This window comes from Lepus europaeus, chromosome 3 (genome assembly GCF_033115175.1).
Source record: "Lepus europaeus isolate LE1 chromosome 3, mLepTim1.pri, whole genome shotgun sequence".
NCBI classification, from domain to species: Eukaryota; Metazoa; Chordata; class Mammalia; order Lagomorpha; family Leporidae; genus Lepus; species Lepus europaeus.
In genome coordinates, this window is record NC_084829.1 from 16,544,121 (window position 1) to 16,564,209 (window position 20,089).

Below are 20,089 nucleotides of genomic sequence, written 5' to 3' on the forward strand. Positions count from 1 at the left end.
AATGGGCGGGATCAAAGCTCCCATTCAGCTCTGCTTTTACTTTCTTGCCTTGGGAACTCCAGAACAGTGGCCGGCAGGGGATAAACATCACCTAAACTGGAACAGAGAAATTATTCTTACCTGCACCCCGTTAGTTACCAGAGATAACTAGCGGACTATGGTTCCCGCTTTTTAGCTTCGGAGCGGATCTTGGGAAATTCTGTTCGAAAGGCCGATGCCAGTGGGGTCTTCAGCGCCCCAGCCTGCAAGATTAGACTTGTGGGGTTACCTGGCTGCACAGCCGGAACCTGTGCGGCTCAGCACGGCAGGTGCAGCCGGGCAACCACAGAGAGAAAACCCTCCAGCATCCTAGAGAAGCCCGAATGCTGAGGCGGCCATTACCGCGGCCTCTGTGACGTATTTCTGGAGGTGCTGGTGGCCTGGTTCCTTGTCTCCAGGTTCGAACGCAGTGCCCAGTCCGGCCGTTTAGGGACTTGGGGGAGGTTAGACTGCCTGTTAGAATGTGATGGAGGACTGGGAATGTTAAAGAATGGCATCAGGTCCTGAACTGTTGAGAAGAGGAGGAAGGTCGGGATTACCAATCCGGTAAAAGGGAAGCCAGGTTCGTTCGGGGAAATGATGTGATGTCCAAGATCAACGCTTGGAAACGACGGCAGACTCCTCCCACCAGCTGTGTGATTTTGAGCAGATTATTTAATCTGTTTAAATGACTAAACTCATAGTACATTCAAAATAAATTTTTGCTATTGTTTTCTCACTTATGATTTTGTCTACTGTTTATATGGGATTTTCTGAAGGAGAGAACCAAAGATCTTGGTTGCTAAGCAACTTGTTAACATAACATTTAGGAAGAACAATACTAGCAGAAGGTATCGCAGTGTCACTCCCGAGCTCTCTTCTAACTTAACTTTCTGAAGGAGTACCATTTTCTTTCAGTGCATTGTCCAGGTAAGTGAATTCTTGGCTAAAAGTGCTAAATAAAATTTAGAGTTTCTGTTAACACTGATATTTTATGCCTCAGGAAGAAGACTAGCTACAAGGAAATGCTTATGAAAAATCAATGTGAACCCCAGGCTGGAGTGAATCTTCTCCTGAGTTCTCTCATTCCAGAATGGCAATCCTCTTGCAGGAAAGATCTTTAATAGTGAATGATGATACAGGAAGAGAGCTGAACCTGGAGCCAGGAGTGAGACTCGCAAAGAAATCACAGATCTTTCTTCAAGCTTTTAACTTGTCACTCTCGGGTGATAGATGCATGGACCTCAGCAGGTTGTCCAGAGACCCAGGGAGCTCTGCCTGCAGTTACTGAGACCAGAAATACGTACCCAGGAGCAGGTGCAGACCTAGGTAGGAGAACATCATCCAGAATGTGCAAAGGAGGTGTTGATTGTGCTGAAAAGGTGGACGACACAGCCTGAATGAAGGACAAACCACAGGTGGGGAAGGTCAGGAGGATCCCTTATGACTCCACTAGTGAAAGTTCTTGGGAACAGCGCACACACACACACACACAACATGAACTCTTAAGATCAACTAAATGCCTTTGGGGTCCTTATGGGCTTTAATTTCCTCTGTTATTCATGTGCACCTCTGTAACTTTCTAGATTCAGGTTTTTTGTTTGTACTCGAGTGTATTTGGGTGTTTTTCCTTGAGGTTTTAGCTTCAAATTCAGTTTTCAAGACCAATTTCAACCTATTCTAAAGGACAGAACGAGATTTCCTTACGGCAGACGGTGTACCTTTGAATCAAAGGTTTCAGATCCGAAACTAAGATCCTATCATAGTTTGGCTCTCAGCATTGCCTTTTGATAGAGAAGGTCGATGAGGAAGATCCCTGGAGAGAAGGAGAGAGGAGAGCCTCCTGGGGGAAGCTTACAGAGCTCTTAGTAGTGCCCTCTCCCTTGAAACCTTGCCTTCACCCACCTCCTCATACAGTACTGATTCCGGCAGTAAAAACCTTCAGCCATTTTTGTAGGTTTTTAGTGTTTTGGTCTGGTTGACTTCTTTAGCTTCAGAGCATTGCTTTCTCCTTGGGTTTTATGAATGAACATTACCTGGAAAAGTTGTTCCCTGTAAGTTTTCCACATTGCTTGATTTCTTCACATCAAATTAGTATGTATTTTGAAACTGGTTTAGTTATTTCAGGTTAACTTTTATTATGTTCCACTGTTTATTGATCCTTTCAACAAATATTTATTGAACATTATGTAGGTCTAGTAGTATCCTAGATATCAGTAAGTGTAAGTATTCTTTTTTTAAGGATTTATTTATTTTGAAAGTCAGAGTTACATATATATATATATATATACATATATATATATATATATAGAGAGAGAGAGAGACAGACAGACAGACAGACAGAAAAAGCTCTTCCATCCCCTGGTTCACTCCCCAGATGGCCACAATGGCCAGTGCTGGGCCAGACAGAAGCCTGGAGCCAGTGCTTCATTTGGGTTTCCTACATGGATGGCAGGAGCCAAAACACTTGGGCCATTTGCTGCTGCTTTTCCCAGACCGTTAGCAGGGAGCTGGATCAGAAATGGAGCAGCCAACATGAACCATTGCCTATAGGGGAATGCCAGCATCGCAGGGGGCAGTTTTACCCACTGTGCCACAATGCTGGCTCTGCAAGTATTCCTTTTAACTTAGCAAATTAAACTTATTTCATTATATTATTTGTTTGTCAGCTCTGAATTCAAACTGAGCTCCTCTTCTTTGATTCTGCCTTCCTGATCTGCCGCATTTTATAAGAAAATCTTCCGAGTCCTTCCATTCTCTTTCTTCCCCTCTATCTCTTTTTCTCACTTAGACTGCACCCATACATGCCTTCTTGGGTACTTCACAAACTGAGATGCCAATTCAGAGACTTTAGCAAGGCATGCACTTTAGGTTTTTATTTTTCCTGTGTTTTGTAAGTCTTATTATCTCAGAAGAGGAAACTGACATTTGAATTGTCTGCAATTTTTTTTTTCTAATGGTGTAACTGAAAAATGAAAATAAGAACATGGTTGCAACACAAAAAAGTTCTAAAGATGATGAATCATGTACAGAGAATCTCTATAAAAATTGCAATATCAGTGCAGTAGGTAGAATGAAAATTTTAATTACTAGTGGGTCATTAGTTAGCATCCTGAGGAGAATCTGAGATCAGCAAGTGTTGAGACTTTTGTTTATAATGGGTCCCTCCTTTCCTATCAGAAAATCTACCACAAGGAAAAAAAAGCTATCTGTATAGGGAAAGTAGGAAAGAGTTCAACCATTGTGGCCTTGCTTGATATCAAAGAATCCACGTGAGAGAGAGAGAGACTGGTAAATGAGATGATGTGAGGAGGCCTTCATTCAACAAGGAGGTCTTCTGGAACCTTGTGTTAATGTCAGACCTCACCATGCTCCAGAGCATACACAGGAGAGAACTCCAAAAAATAGGTAAATGTGCAGTGCTTTCCCAGGACTTGCCAACTTTATTTCGCATTGAAAATGTTACACTAAGGAGAAACCTTGCCTATGTGGTAAGTATGGGAAAGGCTGCAGACAGAGACTGGGCCCTGGGAAACACCAGTGACGATACATTAGGGAAGCTCCTATAGACGAGAGGATTGTGAGAAATTATAAGGACAGAGGTCAAACCTCAACAGTCTTCACAATGCCGAAAAGTTAAAATAATTAATGTAAATAGGCAAAATATAGGGGGAGGGATATTCTGAATTGCCCATTTTAACCAATAAAAATATTAAGTAGGGCTTGGCACTGTGGCGGAGTGGATAAAGCCGCTGCCTGCAGTGCTGGCATCTCATATGGGCAACAGTTCAAATTCCGGCTGCTCCACTTCTGATCCAGCTCTCTGCTGTGGCCTGGGAAAGCAGTAGAAGGTGGCCCCAAGTCCTTGGGTCCCTGCACCCACGTGGGACCCAGAAGAAGCTCCTGGCTCCTGGCTTCGGGTTGGCACAGCTCCAGACGTTGTGGCCATCTGGAGAGTGAACCAATGGATGGAAAACCTCTTTCTCCCTCTCTGCCTCTGCCTCTGCCTCTCTGTGACTCTGCCTTTCAAATAAATAAATAAATCTTTTTTTTAAAAAAAACTAAGTGATTGCTCAGCTCAAAAAAAGAAAAGGTCAGGAGTTATTTTTCACTTCCTAAAGAGTTGTATGTGTAAGCAACCAGGACTTTTGAGATAAGCTGTTTACCAGCATCCCTGTCTTCTGTATTATCTGTGCATTGGGGAACATGTTATTTCCCTTGTGCCTGCACCAGCCATAAAGCTTTTTTTTTGACAGGCAGTTAGACAGTGAGAAAGAGAGACAGAGAGAAAGATCTTCCTTCCGTTGGTTCACCCCCCACCCCCAAATGGCTGTTATGGCCAGTAGGCTGTGCTGATCTGAAGCCAGGAGCCAGGTGCTTCTCCTGGTCTCCCATGGGGTGCAGGGCCCAAGCACTTGGGCCATCCTCCACTGCCCTTCTGGGCCACAGCAGAGAGCTGGCCTGGAAGAGGAGCAACCGGGACAGAAGCCGGCGCCCCAACCGGGACTAGAACATGGGGTGCTGGTACTGCAGGTGGAGGATTAGCCTAGTGAGCCGCAGCACCCGCCTCCATAAAGCTTTAATTCAACAAGTATAGACTGTATTATTATTATTATTATTATCTACTCTTGTGCACACTAGGGGTCTTGAAAAAGTTCATGAACAATACATATTAGGAAAATATGCATGGATTTCAAAATTTTTTGCACCAAAACAAGCACATGTTTTAATTCCAGTTTTCCATGAGCTTTTTGAAGTCCTCTCATATACAACATTTTATTGATAGGCTAAAGAGCCTTGAATGAGCACCCTAGGACACATAAAATAAAAAATCACACGCATAACGATTTAGTGAATGTAGTTTTTAAAAATCCCATCAGTGTTGGCTGGCGCCGTGGCTTAACAGGCTAATCCTCCGCCTTGCGGCGCCGGCACACCGGGTTCTAGTCCCGGTTGGGGTGCCGGATTCTATCCCGGTTGCCCCTCTTCCAGACCAGCTCTCTGCTATGGCCTGGGAAGGCAGTGGAGGATGGCCCAAGTCCTTGGGCCCTCCTGGCTTCAGATCAGCATCGCTGGCCGCAGCGGCCATTGGAGAGTGAACCAACGGCAAAAAGGAAGACCTTTCTCTCTTCTCTCTCTCTCTCTCTATCAACTCTGCCTGTCCAAAAAAAAAAAATCAATCCCATCAGTGCATTGCTGGGCACTTGCATATTCTGGACTGCCTGTGTTCTCCAAGGCTGTATAGGTCTCCTTCAGAGATTGTATTTCTTTTAGCTTTGGTTTAATTGTTTTTTACAATAAAAAACACTTTACATTTCCTTCTAGAAAATGCAAATTTAACATTGTGGAAGCTAGTACTTTAAGAAACTTTTTTTTTCCTATTCCTTTTCCATTTTAAAACCTACAGGCGAGCCGGCACCGCGGCTCACTAGGCTAATCCTCTGCCTTGCGGCACCGGCACACCGGGTTCTAGTCCCGGTTGGGGCGCCGATCCTGTCCCGGTTGCCCCTCTTCCAGGCCAGCTCACTGCTGTGGCCAGGGAGTGCAGTGGAGGATGGCCCAAGTGCTTGGGCCCTGCACCCCATGGGAGATCAGGAGAAGCACCTGGCTCCTGCCATCAGATCAGCGCGGTACACCAACCGCGGCGGCCATTGGAGGGTGAACCAACGGCAAAGGAAGACCTTTCTCTCTGTCTCTCTCTCTCTCACTGTCCACTCTGTCAAAAAAAAAAAAAAAAAACACCTATAGGCAACAAGATGGGAAAATCTTTAGAAAGCATCCTCCTGCATGTTGGTAAGAGTCCAATCTGTACCCGTCCATAGAATAAGGACGCTTATATATTTTATAGTAGGTCACTAACTGTAGAAACTATGTATTTTGAAACTTTGCAGTGATTATTTCAGAATTGTGGTTTTTAACCTATTGTATGTCCTTCAGTTTTTTATATAGGCATACAGTCAGTATTTTAAAAGGTACACTGTATTCTGTATAAGGCTTTTCCACTTTCTACAGAAACCACGTTGTTTTTCCTTAACTCTGTATTTATATAAAAGGATTTCCTAATGTCACACCAACCTTGTATTCCTGGAATAAATCTTACTTAGTCATCTGTATTTTTACTTACTTGAGAAGCAGAAAAACAGACAGGGAGAGCTCGCATCTGCTTGTTCACTCCCCAGATGCCCACAGTAGCTAGAGCTGTGCCAGACAGAAGCCAGAAACTCAATCCAGTTCTCCCACGTGGGTGGCAGAAATCAAAATACTTGAACCATCACTGACGCCCTCCAGGATATGCTTGGCAAGAAGCCACAGTCAGCAACTAGAGCCAGAAACTGAACCCAGATACTCCAATATGGGATGTACTCCAGTATGGGATGTGAGCACCAGTAGGCAAAATGCTCACTCTAGTCATACCACATTCTGAATATGTCAAATAAGCTACCTTGCTAATATTTTATTTAGTACGTTTTCTCCAATATTCACATGAAATCAGTATGTAATTTTTATACTGTATTTTTAATTTTCACTCTTAACATCATAAAAAGAATTATTTTTCATTTGTAAAGTCCTAGAACAATTCAAGAAGCATTGGAACTATTGGTCTCTGAAGGATGGATTCTAACATGAAACTCTGTGAGCTGGTTACATTCCTGTGAGACAGTTCCTTGGTCTATTTGAGATTTTAATTAATAATGTGAGTTCATTTTATTAATGTCTATTTGCTTAGGAAATTATTTATTTTATTAAGGTTTTCAAATTTATTTTCATTTTATGCAATGTAATTTGTTAATGACCTTTTAAATAGCTTTATTGAGGATAACTGAAATACAGTGAACAGCAGAAATGCACAATTTGATGTTTTGATATGTACACCTGTGAAACAGCCACCATAATCAATATAATGAACAAATCTACCTCCCGAGAAAGTCTTCTTCATGTTCTTTGATAATTCCTTAATGATAATTTTGATAATTACGTATACTATGTCCCCATCTCCAAGCAATCTACTCTGCTTTCTATGACTATAAATATAATTAGCATGTCCTGGAATTTTATATTAATGATCTCTCTCAATGTGGCTTCACTTAGCATAATTATTTTGAGATTCATCCATGTGGTTGATTACATCAATTTTTTTTTTCACTTGAGTCACTAAACTACTTTGATCTTCTGTTTCCTCATTTGTAAACAGGGAACATGATCCCCTAATTCATTAATAAACATAAGCACCTAACTAGCACCTAGTGGCATATAAAGGGTAACTGATATATGTTAGCATCTGTCTCCTCAGCTGCTTTCCTGCTCATGAGACATTACCCTTTGAGTAAGTAGATTACAGGCCCCATTACTGATACTTTGGAACTAGAAACTCTTCGTAACAGAGTAGATCCAATGGATCTTGAACTGTCAATGGCAGATGTTTTTTGGAGACTTTGGCAGGATTTTTTTTTTTTTTTTTTTTTTGACAGGCAGAGTAGACAGTAGAGGGAGACAGAGAGAAAGGTCTTCCTTTTTGCCGTTGGTTCACGCTCCAATGGCCGCCGCGGTAGGCACGCTGCGGCCTGCGCACCGCGCGGTTCCGATGGCAGGAGCCAGGTGCTTATCCTGGTCTCCCATGGGGTGCAGGGCCCAGGAACTTGGGCCATCCTCCACTGCACTCCCTGGCCACAGCAGAGAGCTGGCCTGGAAGAGGGGCAACCGGGACAGGATCGGTGCCCCGACCGGGACTAGAACCCAGTGTGCTGGCGCCGCAAGGCGGAGGATTAGCCTGTTAAGCCACGGCGCCGGCCTCGAGGATCTTTTTAATCATAAAACAGATCCTTAGAATTTTGGAGCCAAACCATGTCATTTTCTGCAGAAAATTACTCTCCTTTCAGAAACAACTTTTACCTTGCTATTGGACCTTGGTGGAGGATAAATGCTTGGCCATCAGTGACCAAGTTATGTGCCATGATCTGCCTACCACTAGTTATTGCCTGATCACCTAAATCACAAAGTTGAGCTTGCACAGCAGCACTGGATTATTAAGTAGAAGTGAGAAGAGCAGGCTTAAGGAGGCCATGACAGCACAAGTCGCATAAGAAAGTGACCCAAATACTCATGGCTTCTACTGTGATGTACTCAATCTACCTGAACCTACCAGGAAGCTCTCTGTGGCCAACTGACAGGAAGAAAATACTTGGGCCTGATTTGCAGAAGATTATGAATGATATGCAGGCAATATCCAAAAGTCATGGAGAGCTGTGGCACTACAACCTGGATATCTGGGATATCCCTAAAGGACAGTGATAAGGCAAAATTCTCCCAGGATACAGAATTTTGTACAAGGCACCTTGTTAATTTTGCCTATAAGTAGAGATGGCCAGAAATATGAGTCCATAATCATTTGTGGGCTCTTATCATTGGCTTGCTTGAATGGTCGGACTTAGAAGGAACCTGACTGAAACACCTAAGACAAGGAAGTCTGGAGAAAAGTATTTAGATAGACCCCTCCAAATGAGCACAGAATATGAAAATGTGTGTGTACTACTGAATGTGTACCAAAGGATGATCTCCAGAGTGGAGCATTCTAATCAAGGGAATGGGTTGACTTGTGAATACAGGTCAACCTCTTTCCCTAGACGTCACTTGTCATTACTTAATGGGCTCATGAACAGTGTGGCCATGAATACAGGGTTTGGGGTTATGCATGGGCTCAAAACATGGACTTCCATTCACCAAGGCCAACCTAGTCAGAGGCACCGCTGAGTACTCAATCTGACAAAAGCAGAAACCACAGAATTCCCCTATGCACCATTGTCTAGGGTGCTTAGCTAGCTTCCTGGCAGTTTTGTAGCTTTGCCTTGTGAATTACTCAGGGCAAAACAGGAGGCTCCTATTAGATGAAACGACTGGAAACCACAGCCTTATCCTATTAAGTGCAACTTCAAGCATGAATCACAAACTCACCTCATTCAAGTGAAAGTGGAGAAAATATTAGTAGTAAGGTTATGGATTCTTAGAATCTGATCTAAGCCACCAGGAGAATTTTCATAGGCAGAGGGAAAAAAAAAGAGAGAGGCCTGAATTAGGAGATAGGGCGCCCCCCCACCCCCAGAGCAAATCAGTTTTAAATCTGTCACCTAGGTCTTTTTTTAGCTACTCCTTCAATATCAATCAATAAATGCTCAGCTCTTTTTTGTTCCACTATTATTAAACAACACCTACTGTGTTCTACTTGGGACCAAGAATACAAACTTTATAAAAGAGTTCCTGCTTGTGGATGAGTATTAGGAGGATGGCAGTAAGTGGGCACAGGCCAAGTAAACACAGTTTATCCTTACTACTGTTGGGCATTTAAATAACTACATAAAATATGGAAAATAGGATAGCTATACAAATATTAGTCTACATGTCTTTAGATGAAGATGTGAATATATACATATTGCTGTTGGGAATACACCCAGGTGTGGAATTGTTGGCTCATGCCTATATCCAACTTCAGAAGATATTGCCAGTTAATTTTAATCAGGGTTAAAACAGATATTTGAGCCAAAGGTTATGCAACCCTCTAATATGTATCAGTGACACCTGTTTCTCAATATCTGCTAATAGAGCATAAGAAATAAAGCTGGGTGTTAAGTAACTATAAGCTCTTTCGAGATGGGGCCATGTCTTGTTCACAGTTGTATTCTAGATCATTAGCACATACCAGTTACTCAATATTGAAAAACATCAAGGATAAAAAGGATGTTAGGGTAATGAGTGTTACCCAGATGGGATGCTGGCGCCACAGGCAGAGCATTAACCTACTGCGCCACAGTGCTGGCCTCACACTCTCATCACTCTTATTCAACACAACACTGAAAGTACAAGCCAGTGCAATAAGAAAAATAAATAAATAAAAAAGGGGGGGAAAACATACAAATTGAAAAAAGTTTCTAGTTGCTGCTGATATGATTTTATATCTAGCAAATGCCAAGAGATCTATTAAAAAAAAACACCAGTTATTATTGGCAGATGAAGTAATTCAGCAAAATTTCAAGATTCAGAATCAACATGCAAAAATTAATATTATTTCTGTATAATAATAGTGAACACTTGGAAATTGACACAATATGCAGTGCCATTTGTAAACACTCCAAAGAGAATAAAATATTTAGGTATAAATCTAACAAAGACATAAGAGATTTGTATGCTGAAATTGATAAGATGCGGAAGGAAGAAATCAAACAATTAAATAAATGGAGAAACAAATCATGTTCATAGATTAGAAAGTACAAAATAGTGAAGATGTCAATTCTCCGTATTCTATCACTCTTAGCCAGAGTTATTGTAGATATAGATAAACTTATTCTAAAATGCATAAGAAAGGTAAATGATAACTAAACTTTGAAGAAGAAAGTAGAAGCAATCGCTGCTATACCTAATGTCAAGGACTTACACATTGCTGTGGTGATCAACAGCAGGCATTGTTCAGAGGTGGACGTACAATTCAGTGAAAACAACCAGCTGACTCCTCCCAGATGCACAACGCACATCAGCGTAGGAAGTAAAGCCTTTTGCGGAAATGGTGCTGGAACACTGGACACCCATAATCCAGAAAGAAACAAACTCAAAATGAATCACGAGCTAAAATGTAAGGCCTAAAACTTTAAGAGGAAAACATAAAATCAGAGTCTAGGGCTAGGCAAATATTATTTGAATCGTCATCAAAAGTACAATTTATTAAAGAAATTACAATTAAGTCTTCAGGAAAATTTAAAACTCTTGCTCTGAAAGATCCTGTTAAGAGGATAAAAATGATAAGCTACATACAGGGGGAAATTTTGCAAACCACAACTCTGAGGGGACTTTCATCTGGACTATAAAAAGGACTCATTACATCTTACCGGCTAAACGACACACAATTCCATTAGATCTGAGCAGAAGTCCTGAACGGTGCCGAGAGTACTGAAGAGTGCCAAGAAGAGGCAGGCACCTGTACCGTTCACCGAGTCACTCGTGCCCCAATCACCTCCCGGGCAACTTTTTTCTCTTCATTGCAAAGTTTTTCCAAACTCTTGTCAGTTGAATTTGGAAACAGCTCCCCTCCTTTGTTTTTTTAAAACAGAAACAGGTAAGTTTAATGCAGGCATTTACAGGGTTGAGACAGCAGCAGTCAGGAAAGCATTTGTCTGCTTGATTAGGAGCCAGGAACTGTGTGGAAGAGTTGGATGGGCTTCAGAGGCCTTTTTCCCTTAAAGTAATGTAAGATATATAGCAGGAGAGTTCAAGGGGTTCAAAGGATCAGTTCCACATCAGTAGACACATATTTGCATTGACTCATCTTTGAGTGGCCTCAACAATCAAAATTTGGACAACTAAGGCACTGGGCAACTAGATTCAATCCAGCCCCAAACATTTGTCAGCAGGTAGACTACTGGGAATCTATTCACATCCTATAACCTTGTCAGTGAATGGTAAAGTGCAACAGTGGGAAGGCCTTTACTTCTCCCCCTCCTGCGGGCCAGAAACACAAGCTATCAAATCCCGGGAGGTCTTCCCATGTATCCTATCCTGTCCTGTATAGCTGCATTAGCCCCATGTTTGGCACCAGATTTATCAAGGAAAGGCAGGCATGTTTGGTTAGGAAAGAAAGCAAGCCCTTCTTGGATTGACATTTTCTTAATTTATATAGATAGCAAAAGCAAGAATACAAAATGTGCAAGCTCGCTATGTCCCTTTTCCCACAAACATTGCCTAAAGAGGCCATTTGACTAAAACTCATTTGGTAGAATATTGTACTGCTGTGGAGCTGTAATGCTGCAGATCCATAGTTTCATACCATTCAGGTAGACCTTACAAGTGGTGAGGAAGACAACCTGTACGTCAGATAGGGAGATGAGAGGGAAATAGCCTTGTCCCAATGCCTCACAAAACTTACCAGTTCACGTTCAGGGAGGATTAGAGCTTCGATTAGCAGCTGAATCCTGGTCAATGCGTCATGGATGGAGGCATGGAAGCTACCAGGCAGCTACGGTGCAGTCATTCTTTGGAAAAAAGGACTATAAAGTTGACAAGAAAATGAAGACAGACATGGATGAAATACCTTGGTTAGAAGGTGGAAGAGAATTTAGTTCTTATGCTTTTTAAAGGCAGAGACATTGTGTTGTTTATCATTAATTCCTTAGCTCCTGATCTAACAATCAGTTTTGCTGAATGAGTGACTGTCAGATGTAAGTTGTTTAGAAACAGGAAAGACTTTTATTTCTGGAAATAGGAATGTGAACACTCTGGTCTCAGGCAATGTTATGTTAATAACTCAAAAGAACAAGTAAAGCTAATTTTTGGAATCATTTATTCAACAGGAATGAAACAGGCTAGAAGCAGGCCCACTAAATTAAGACCCTCCCATGGACCCACCTCCAGCTCCAAACCAGTCCATAGAAAAGAGAATCTAGACCCTGCCCTGACCACAAAAGACCCCCTACTGCCCTGTTAGGAACTTCCCTGACCCACACACATTCCCAGGATAGCTCAGTGTGACCAATGTGTGTCCTTTCTGGTAGTTAGCAACACTATGTCCCTTTTCCCACAAACATTTTGAGCTTGTTGTTGTTGTGTAACAGAACCAGGCAGGTGCAAACCAAAGTGTTGTGTGCCAAGGAGCATAAGCCAGAGCTCTGGGCTGGGTGCAGATCCAAGTGCAGTGTGCCAGCAGGGAGCCACTGTGCCTCCCCACTGTCCAGCTTCCCTTACTGAGCCACTTGGCGGAACTAACCCTCAAATCTCCCTCCCGCGCTGCTGTCTCCCTTGTGCTGGCGCATAAAGCCCCCAATAAGCCTTGTCTGGGTTGCACAGTGGGCTCTTGTCAATTTCTATTTTGCAAGTGAGTCCCCAAAGAACTCTGCTAGAGGATGCTGTGATGGTGAGCCAGCCCATATACCTTGTCTCTAGTCTTCGGACCAATCCTCCATCCTGATCTGTAAGCCAGGTAGGAGGCTACAGACATCATTTCCCAGGCTCCTACGGCCAATTAAAGTGACTAAAGGTCAGAGAGGGGGAGCATGGTTAGTATTTCAGTGCCTTAAGTATAGTATTGTGCTGATTAATTGTATATATTGTATTAATTGTATATATTGTATATATCTGGGCCATGAAGTACCAGATATTTGGTCTAATATTCTGAGTGTGCATCTGAGGGTGTTTTGCGATGATAAAAAAAAATAGTAACCAGTAGACTCCTAGATTGCCTCCCTAATGTAGGTAGCCCTCACTCAATCAGTTAAAGGCCTCAAGAGAAGAGAAAGGCTATTTCCACAAGAAATGTGTATGCTTTCTACCTAACTACAATGAGCTGACACATCAATCTTTTCTGACTTTTAGACTCACACTGAAAAAGTGGCTCTTCTCTGATCAAGTCTGATGGCACTGGGACTGGAACTTGCACCCCTAGGCTCTCCTGGGTCTCTAGCTGGCAGACAGTGGAAACATTGTTTTAGTGAATTCCCAGCTTCCAGAGTCACAGGAACCAATTCCTTAACTACCCCCCCAACACACACACTACTGGTTTATTTCTCTGCAGACTCCTGACTAATATATGCTCAGAAAGTTTGGGAACCATGGAATGTATTCTTATCAACAACTTAAGAATCCATTCAATTAAAATAACAATATGGTTTATTACTGTAATAAAAACACTTTACATTAGATCTCTGAAACCCTGGAAGTACCAGGCCTTGGAAACTGGCAAAAAAAAAAAAAGGGGGGGGGGGGGACTTAGGTAGATCTACAAAGGATTTTGGATGACAGTTCAATTCCTAATAAATAAAGTAAAAATAAGTACAGCAGGAAATAATATATCACATTGCCTAACCATTAGTTGTGGAAAATGACTGAAAATTTGCTATATCCAAATTAGAATCTTAGACAGATACTATAAATATGGAAGAGACTGCAGGTGCCAGAAGCCAGGTGAGCAATGAGAACTGATGTACTAACAAAAGAATATTTCTTTAGTAAGAACTGATAACACTAACAAAAGTTTGTAAGAAAGTAGTCACTCCAAAATACTCCTGTAGAAACAACTTCATTTGAAACATAAATACTACTGGTATAATGTGACTAAAAAACATTTTCTCATTTGAATTAACAACACTGAAATTTTGATTCCTATGAAGAAGAAAAATGGATGGTCCAGAGAGTATGTTTAATGGAAGGCAGACAGCCTGAGGAGTTAGCTTAATGGTTAAAATTCTCATCAGAAATGATTGTGATGTTACTACCCAGGTGATTTGGGAATCAATCTATAATAAGACTAGAACTATCAGACACTAATAGTAGGGTTCTGAAACCATGATTTCTTACTTTAAATATCTGATGTGACTCCACTGACCTGGAGGAAGTGTGAATTTAGCAGGGATGAGCTTTGATGCAATTTACACAACATGTTGGAGGGGGCAGGATAATGTCTACAGCACTGGGGGCACTTGGTTAGGCCAAAGAAAACTAAAAGGCCAAGTACCAAGAGGCTAAGCATTAGAAAATTGATGATTTTATTCTGACTGGATAACTGATTTCATCTTGATAACTGCCTGAATAGGAAAATTTTTCCCTAAAAAGTACCAAAATTAACATCAAGGAAAAATTAACTAAAAAATGGAATTCAATGGATGACACACATTCACAATTATTTAAAGACTAAGAAATAAATACAGGTACTGTAGAGAAACATGGATCCTTCCTATCACAGTAACCCACCTGCACCTCTACTCTGCCAATCCCATGTACTTGGCAAAAAAATGCACAAAATTGACTCAAAACAGTAGAATCCCAGAAATTAGATACAAGTTTTCTTTGGTGATACATTCCAAAGAAATCTAAATAATGTAAAACTTCCAGAGCTAGGCAGGTACTCTCACTGGCACATTTATTACATATTTAATTAGCACCTGTTTGCAAGGCACAACGAGGGATATAAGACGCCATGAATCTGACTAATTCTAGTCAACAGTCACAAGGCAGCCTCCCTCATACCCACACCCAGCAGACATCATAAAGTGCTGGCTGAGAGGAAGTAGTCAATCCGAGTCCATTAATCCCAGGGGCGGGAAACAAAGCCGGTCCACCTCTTCCAGACAACTCTCCCCTAGCCTCCCAGCAAGTAAGCTTTTGCCTAATCATGCTCCAGAAATTAGAAAACAATTTCTGTCAGTCAGACTCCGTATTTTCTAACACGTAGTGATATGTGGTGGTAAATAAAGCCCCAGACCACACTTTGTAGTCAGGATGGGCTGGGCCCCAGGGTGGCCTCAGCTCGATGAGGAATGAGCACCTCCTGTGTCACGCACAGCATGGATCACTGCGATGGAATTCTCTTCCCTACATGGCTTCGCTGATGTTGAACAAGGTATGAGGTTCGGGTGAAGCCTTTTCCACATGTGTCACACTGATAGGGCTTCTCACCAGTGTGGATTTTTTGATGTTCAAGAAGGCCTATATTCTGAGTAAAACTTCTCTCACATTCACTGCATTTGTAAGACACAAGAGTTTCAACATTTTCCCACTGGCCTTCCACCCGACTCTGGCATTCCCAGGCCTCCCCATGCTCAGGTTCCTGATGGTTTTTATCACCATGGATCCTCTGATGTCTCAGGAGATGGGAACTCCGCCTAAAGGCTTTGCCGCACAGGTTGCACTGGTATGGCTTCTCCCCTGTATGGATTCTGTGATGTTCAAGGAGGCTGCAGCTTTGGCTGAAGGTTTTCCCACAGTCCTCACACTCGTAGGGCTTCTCCCCAGTGTGGGTTCTCTGGTGCTTGATAAGGTCTGAGCTGTGACTAAAGGCCTTGCCACATTCCTCACACTCATATGGCTTCTCCCCAGTGTGGACTCTCTGGTGAATAATGAGGGCAGAGCTCCCAATGAAGGCTTTGCCACACTCTTCGCATTCGTAGGGTTTCTCTCCAGTGTGGATTCTCCTGTGTTTACTAAGGCCTGAACTCTGAGCAAAACTCTTCCCACATTCAAGGCAAATGTGCCGCCTCCTCCCTGAGGCACTTCTCGGCTTTCTCTGCAGCCTACTCTCCGGCTCACCAGCTTGTGCACCTGTAGTAACCCGGGCAGTGTCACCACCCAGGTGCCCTGGTGTCTGGCTGGGCTCCTGCTCTGGATGTGGCTCGGCTGGAGGCAAGTCCCTGACCTTGGTCTGTGCATCAGCACCTGGAACAACAATGCCCACTGTTAGTTCTGCACTGCCACGGAGGAAAGCGCTGTGATGAGTTACGGGGCAAGCGTGACAGAGGTCTACACATAGGTCAAGGATAAGGCTTTAAGTGCACAATCAGGATGAGAATAAAGGGGAGACAGAGCACTTGGGAGGAGAAGCACCCGAAAATGGGGAGGGGGCCACAGGAAGAAGGGTGTTGGGGATGGGGGGAGGGCGGTGAGGAGCAAAGACTGTGCTGGGAATATATGCTCTAAGCTCTAAGAACAGTAAGCCAGGGCCATGCACTTGGGATCGCAGACACTGCGCTACGAGGGCTGGTCAGAAAGCAACAGTGAACAGAGCAAGTGAAAGGGTTTCTGAAGCATTCTGTGAGAAGCAGGAAAAGCATGCTCCGAAATTAGTCCCCAGTGATAAAGGGTTGTTATCTCTGACTGTGCCCCAGGCAGAGGCAGCTCCCCCAGCATAGTGCGCTTTAGCGTGGGAGATCACTGTGTCAATGGTTAACTGTGTGATCTCGGACAAGTCAGGTAATGAGCACCTCTGCACTCTGACCGCTAGGGTCAGGTCTGCAGTCAGTGTCTGAGGTCACGTGGAACACGGCCCCATGGCCCGTTTCCTCCTCGTCGGCTAGGAACGCAAAGAGAGGGGAAGAAATCAACATTTGCTGTGCATGCCCTGTGAGCCGGACCTATACTTATCCCACTTCACTGGCAAAGAGCAAAGCAAGATCAGAGGGTTTAAGGAGCTAGTCAGTACAAAGTCTCAAAAATGGTAGTTCTGAATCCAAACACAAGGGGGCTCAACAGCTTTTAAGAGCCCAGTAGCATGTAGTATACAAAAGATGTCAAGAAACCTGAAGAGAAATGAATGTCCACTTGTCTCACCTAAGGAGATGAGGCTGCTATAGTTCTCCAGCCTTTCATCCCTGTAGAGGTTCATCTGAGATGAATCCGGCTGTGTCCACTCAGGAGTGAGGGACAGGGCCACACTGTCCATTTTCAGCAACCCCTAAAGCAGTATAAGAAGGGACCAACCAAACAGGATCTGGGTAGCACAGACTGCACCCCCCTCTCCCCCCAGCTAATAATAAAAAGTGTCGTAAGTGGACACCAAAATGAAGTTAGTGATAAACAACCTTGGGAAAAATAAGAATATTTAAGTCCAACCTAGGATCTGAGTGGAAGATCCAGGATGAGGGTAAAGGTGGAGTGGTGAGGGAGGGACCTCCACAGGAAGCACAACCCAAGTAAAGGGCATTTGTGGAGGGACAGGGCCCCAGCTCACCTGGGACTCTGGAGTGAGCCTGGCGGCTACCACTGTGTCTTCTCTGCAGCTCCCTTCCTGGGTAAGCCCAGGAACCTGGAGAACTAAGAAGGAAAGATGCTCTGGATGAGATCTGCCCTGGTACGCAGTCTCCCTGCCTGTGGAATCCAGGTTCAAAACTAGATTAATAAATCCCTGCCAAACAAGTTCATACAGTGTGTTCCTTTCCAAAATATGATCCCTACCAGGTCCAATATGGTGTGCTCTATACACATACAAAACCATACAAAAACAAAAAGGCAGGGTCCTTGTTGAAAGTGGTAAGATGAATAAAATAACAACATTAAAAAGCTTCTCTTTAGGGGTCAGTGCTGTTGCGCAGCAGGTTAAGCCTTGCTTTGCCAGCATCTCATATCAGAACTCCAATTCAAGTCCTAACTTCTGATCCAGCTCCCTGCTAACGTGCTGGGAAGGCAGCAGATGATTGCCCCAGTACTTAGACCCCTGCTATCCATGTGGGAGACTGAGAGGGAGCTCCTGGCTCCTGGCTGTCCCCTGGCCCAGACCTGACTGTTGCAGCCATTTGGGGAGTGAGCCAGTGGATAGAAGATTCCCCCTCTCCATCTCTCCCACTCCGTCTTTCAAATAAATACATATTTAAAAAAAATAAAGCTGCTCTTTGAAGATTCCCTGAATTTTGCTCGGCGGGGGGGGGGGGGGGGGGGGAGTAACATTTGGGTTAGTACAATTTTAGTAACAGTTTTCTGCTTTGGTTTTAAAAAATCAAGAACAAACAGATCTGAGCTTAGATGGGAAGAAATAGAAATCGGCTCAGATTCAAGGGCGAGAAAAAATTTCAAAATGTGAGATTTCTTTATGGGAGGCAAACAAAAGCAACAGAAAACAGTTGGTTAGAAACTGTTGAGAAATAAAGATTGCATTTTGGATGATGTATCCCAATGTTACTTGTCTTGGAAACTTACATCCATGTTTGGGACACATGAGAGAACATTTCAGAACATACAGTCATTTCCTTTGGAGTGAACCTTAAGTTATTTTAATCACAGATGTAAAGTTTACAAGGTTTATACATTTTAATTTGTAACAGTCATACAGTCTGTGGAATATTCTGGATGGCTTTACAAATTCAGTTTATTTTCTTCATAAAACTTACCACTGTCTAAAAGTGTATTGTTAATCTGTTTATCTGCCATCTTCACCATCTGAATATAGCAACACTGGAACAAGGACTCTGTCTCACTGACAGTTTGAACCCCAGTGCCAACAACATTGGCTACTGCATTAGAGACCTCCATAATTATATGCTAAATTAATGGAGAACCAATTCTTTGAAAGCCCAAATTTTAGTAAAATTTTATTTACTCTGCCTAGACTTAGTTGGAAACGCTTTTCATCAATGGGTTTGAAATTGCCCCTTCAGGCTGAATCTCAAAGGAGAGTCAACCAGGACAGGCTAGTAAAGTAACTGTCTATGGATCTTTCAAGAGACGCTTAAATAAAAATGGATGAAATTTATAGAATCTACACAGCCTAGAAAATGGTACTCACCTCTGTCTTGTAAAGGCTGGGTTCCCAGAGGTTTGTGCTTCAATAAAGCCTTCATTGGCTGGAATTGGCTACTCTGTGACCCCTGAGCTGGTGTCAACAGTGACATCTTATAGCCAAGCAGTTCTTGCCCCTGGCTGCCAGGTGGAACCTAGAAATCATTCATTTATTTTTATTTTCATTAATCCATCAAACACTTCCGTAGCACTTTCTAAGAGCCTGGCACTCTTTCCAAAAGCATTACAAATATTAACTTATTTAACAAAAACAACCACCTTATAAGAGAGGTACTATTATCTTTCTCATCTATTTCCCATCTATTGATGGGGAAACAGAAGTGTGGGGAGCTTAAGTAGCTTGCTCATAGTAATTCAACTAATGTAGCAATGCTAGGGTGACAGCTCGGGAAGAGGACTCCACAGCCCATGCTCTTAACCATTGGTCTACACTCCCTCATCACATACAGTTGTGCTTTTATGAAAACTGTTTGGAAATTGCTGATAAATTCTCACAGAATACTAGTATCTTCTCTGAAAAAATGAGGATAATAATTTCTAGCCTAAGGTTTGTTGGGACCAGTGAGGTCACAGTATGTGAAGTCATCTAACATAGAGTCCAGCACATGACATGTCTTCATTTTCTTCCCAGGACATTTACAGTTAAATTATACTTTTCAAGATACTTCTCCACGTGTACAGCTAAGAATCTCTCATGTCCTATACAAAGATCGAAGCTACGAGACTTGACATGACTATTCACTGTCTCAGGGCTCAGGTGCAATAGTTCCAAGTCAAGAACCTTGGACTCCAGGTCACTGGTTGGAAGGTTTGGGCCAATGACCTCTGAGGGAAAGTGCAAAGGACACAGGAAGATGCCAGGGAGACTGCCTCATTAAATAGGACAGGAGACGGAGGTTCCAAATGGACCCAGCTTCTCCCTGGGGTTTGTAACCAATGGCCCATGGACTCCATCCCAAGTGGTCAATGAATCTGATAGGAAAAAACTATTATTTTTCCTTTGATTATGAATGAAAGCAGCAAACCAGTGTGACAT

General features: G+C 42.9%; 1 protein-coding gene across 3 annotated transcripts in view; it reads right to left on the bottom strand.

The window, feature by feature from the left end:
• Positions 1–20,089, bottom strand: part of LOC133754323 (zinc finger protein with KRAB and SCAN domains 3-like) — a 48,947-nt gene that overhangs the window by 20,006 nt on the left and 8,852 nt on the right. For 2 of the 3 annotated variants that reach the window (XM_062184784.1, XM_062184791.1), the window contains 4 exons: positions 19,040–19,187; positions 17,492–17,574; positions 17,092–17,215; positions 10,389–16,200 (listed from right to left, as the gene is read on the bottom strand). In XM_062184784.1, the coding sequence (XP_062040768.1) occupies positions 15,338–16,200; positions 17,092–17,215; positions 17,492–17,574; positions 19,040–19,187 (1,218 nt within the window). In that variant the 3' untranslated portion in view covers positions 10,389–15,337. Of the gene's footprint in view, positions 1–10,388; positions 16,201–17,091; positions 17,216–17,491; positions 17,575–19,039; positions 19,188–20,089 lie in introns of those variants that run through there. The other variant, XR_009865202.1, reaches the window with a different exon arrangement.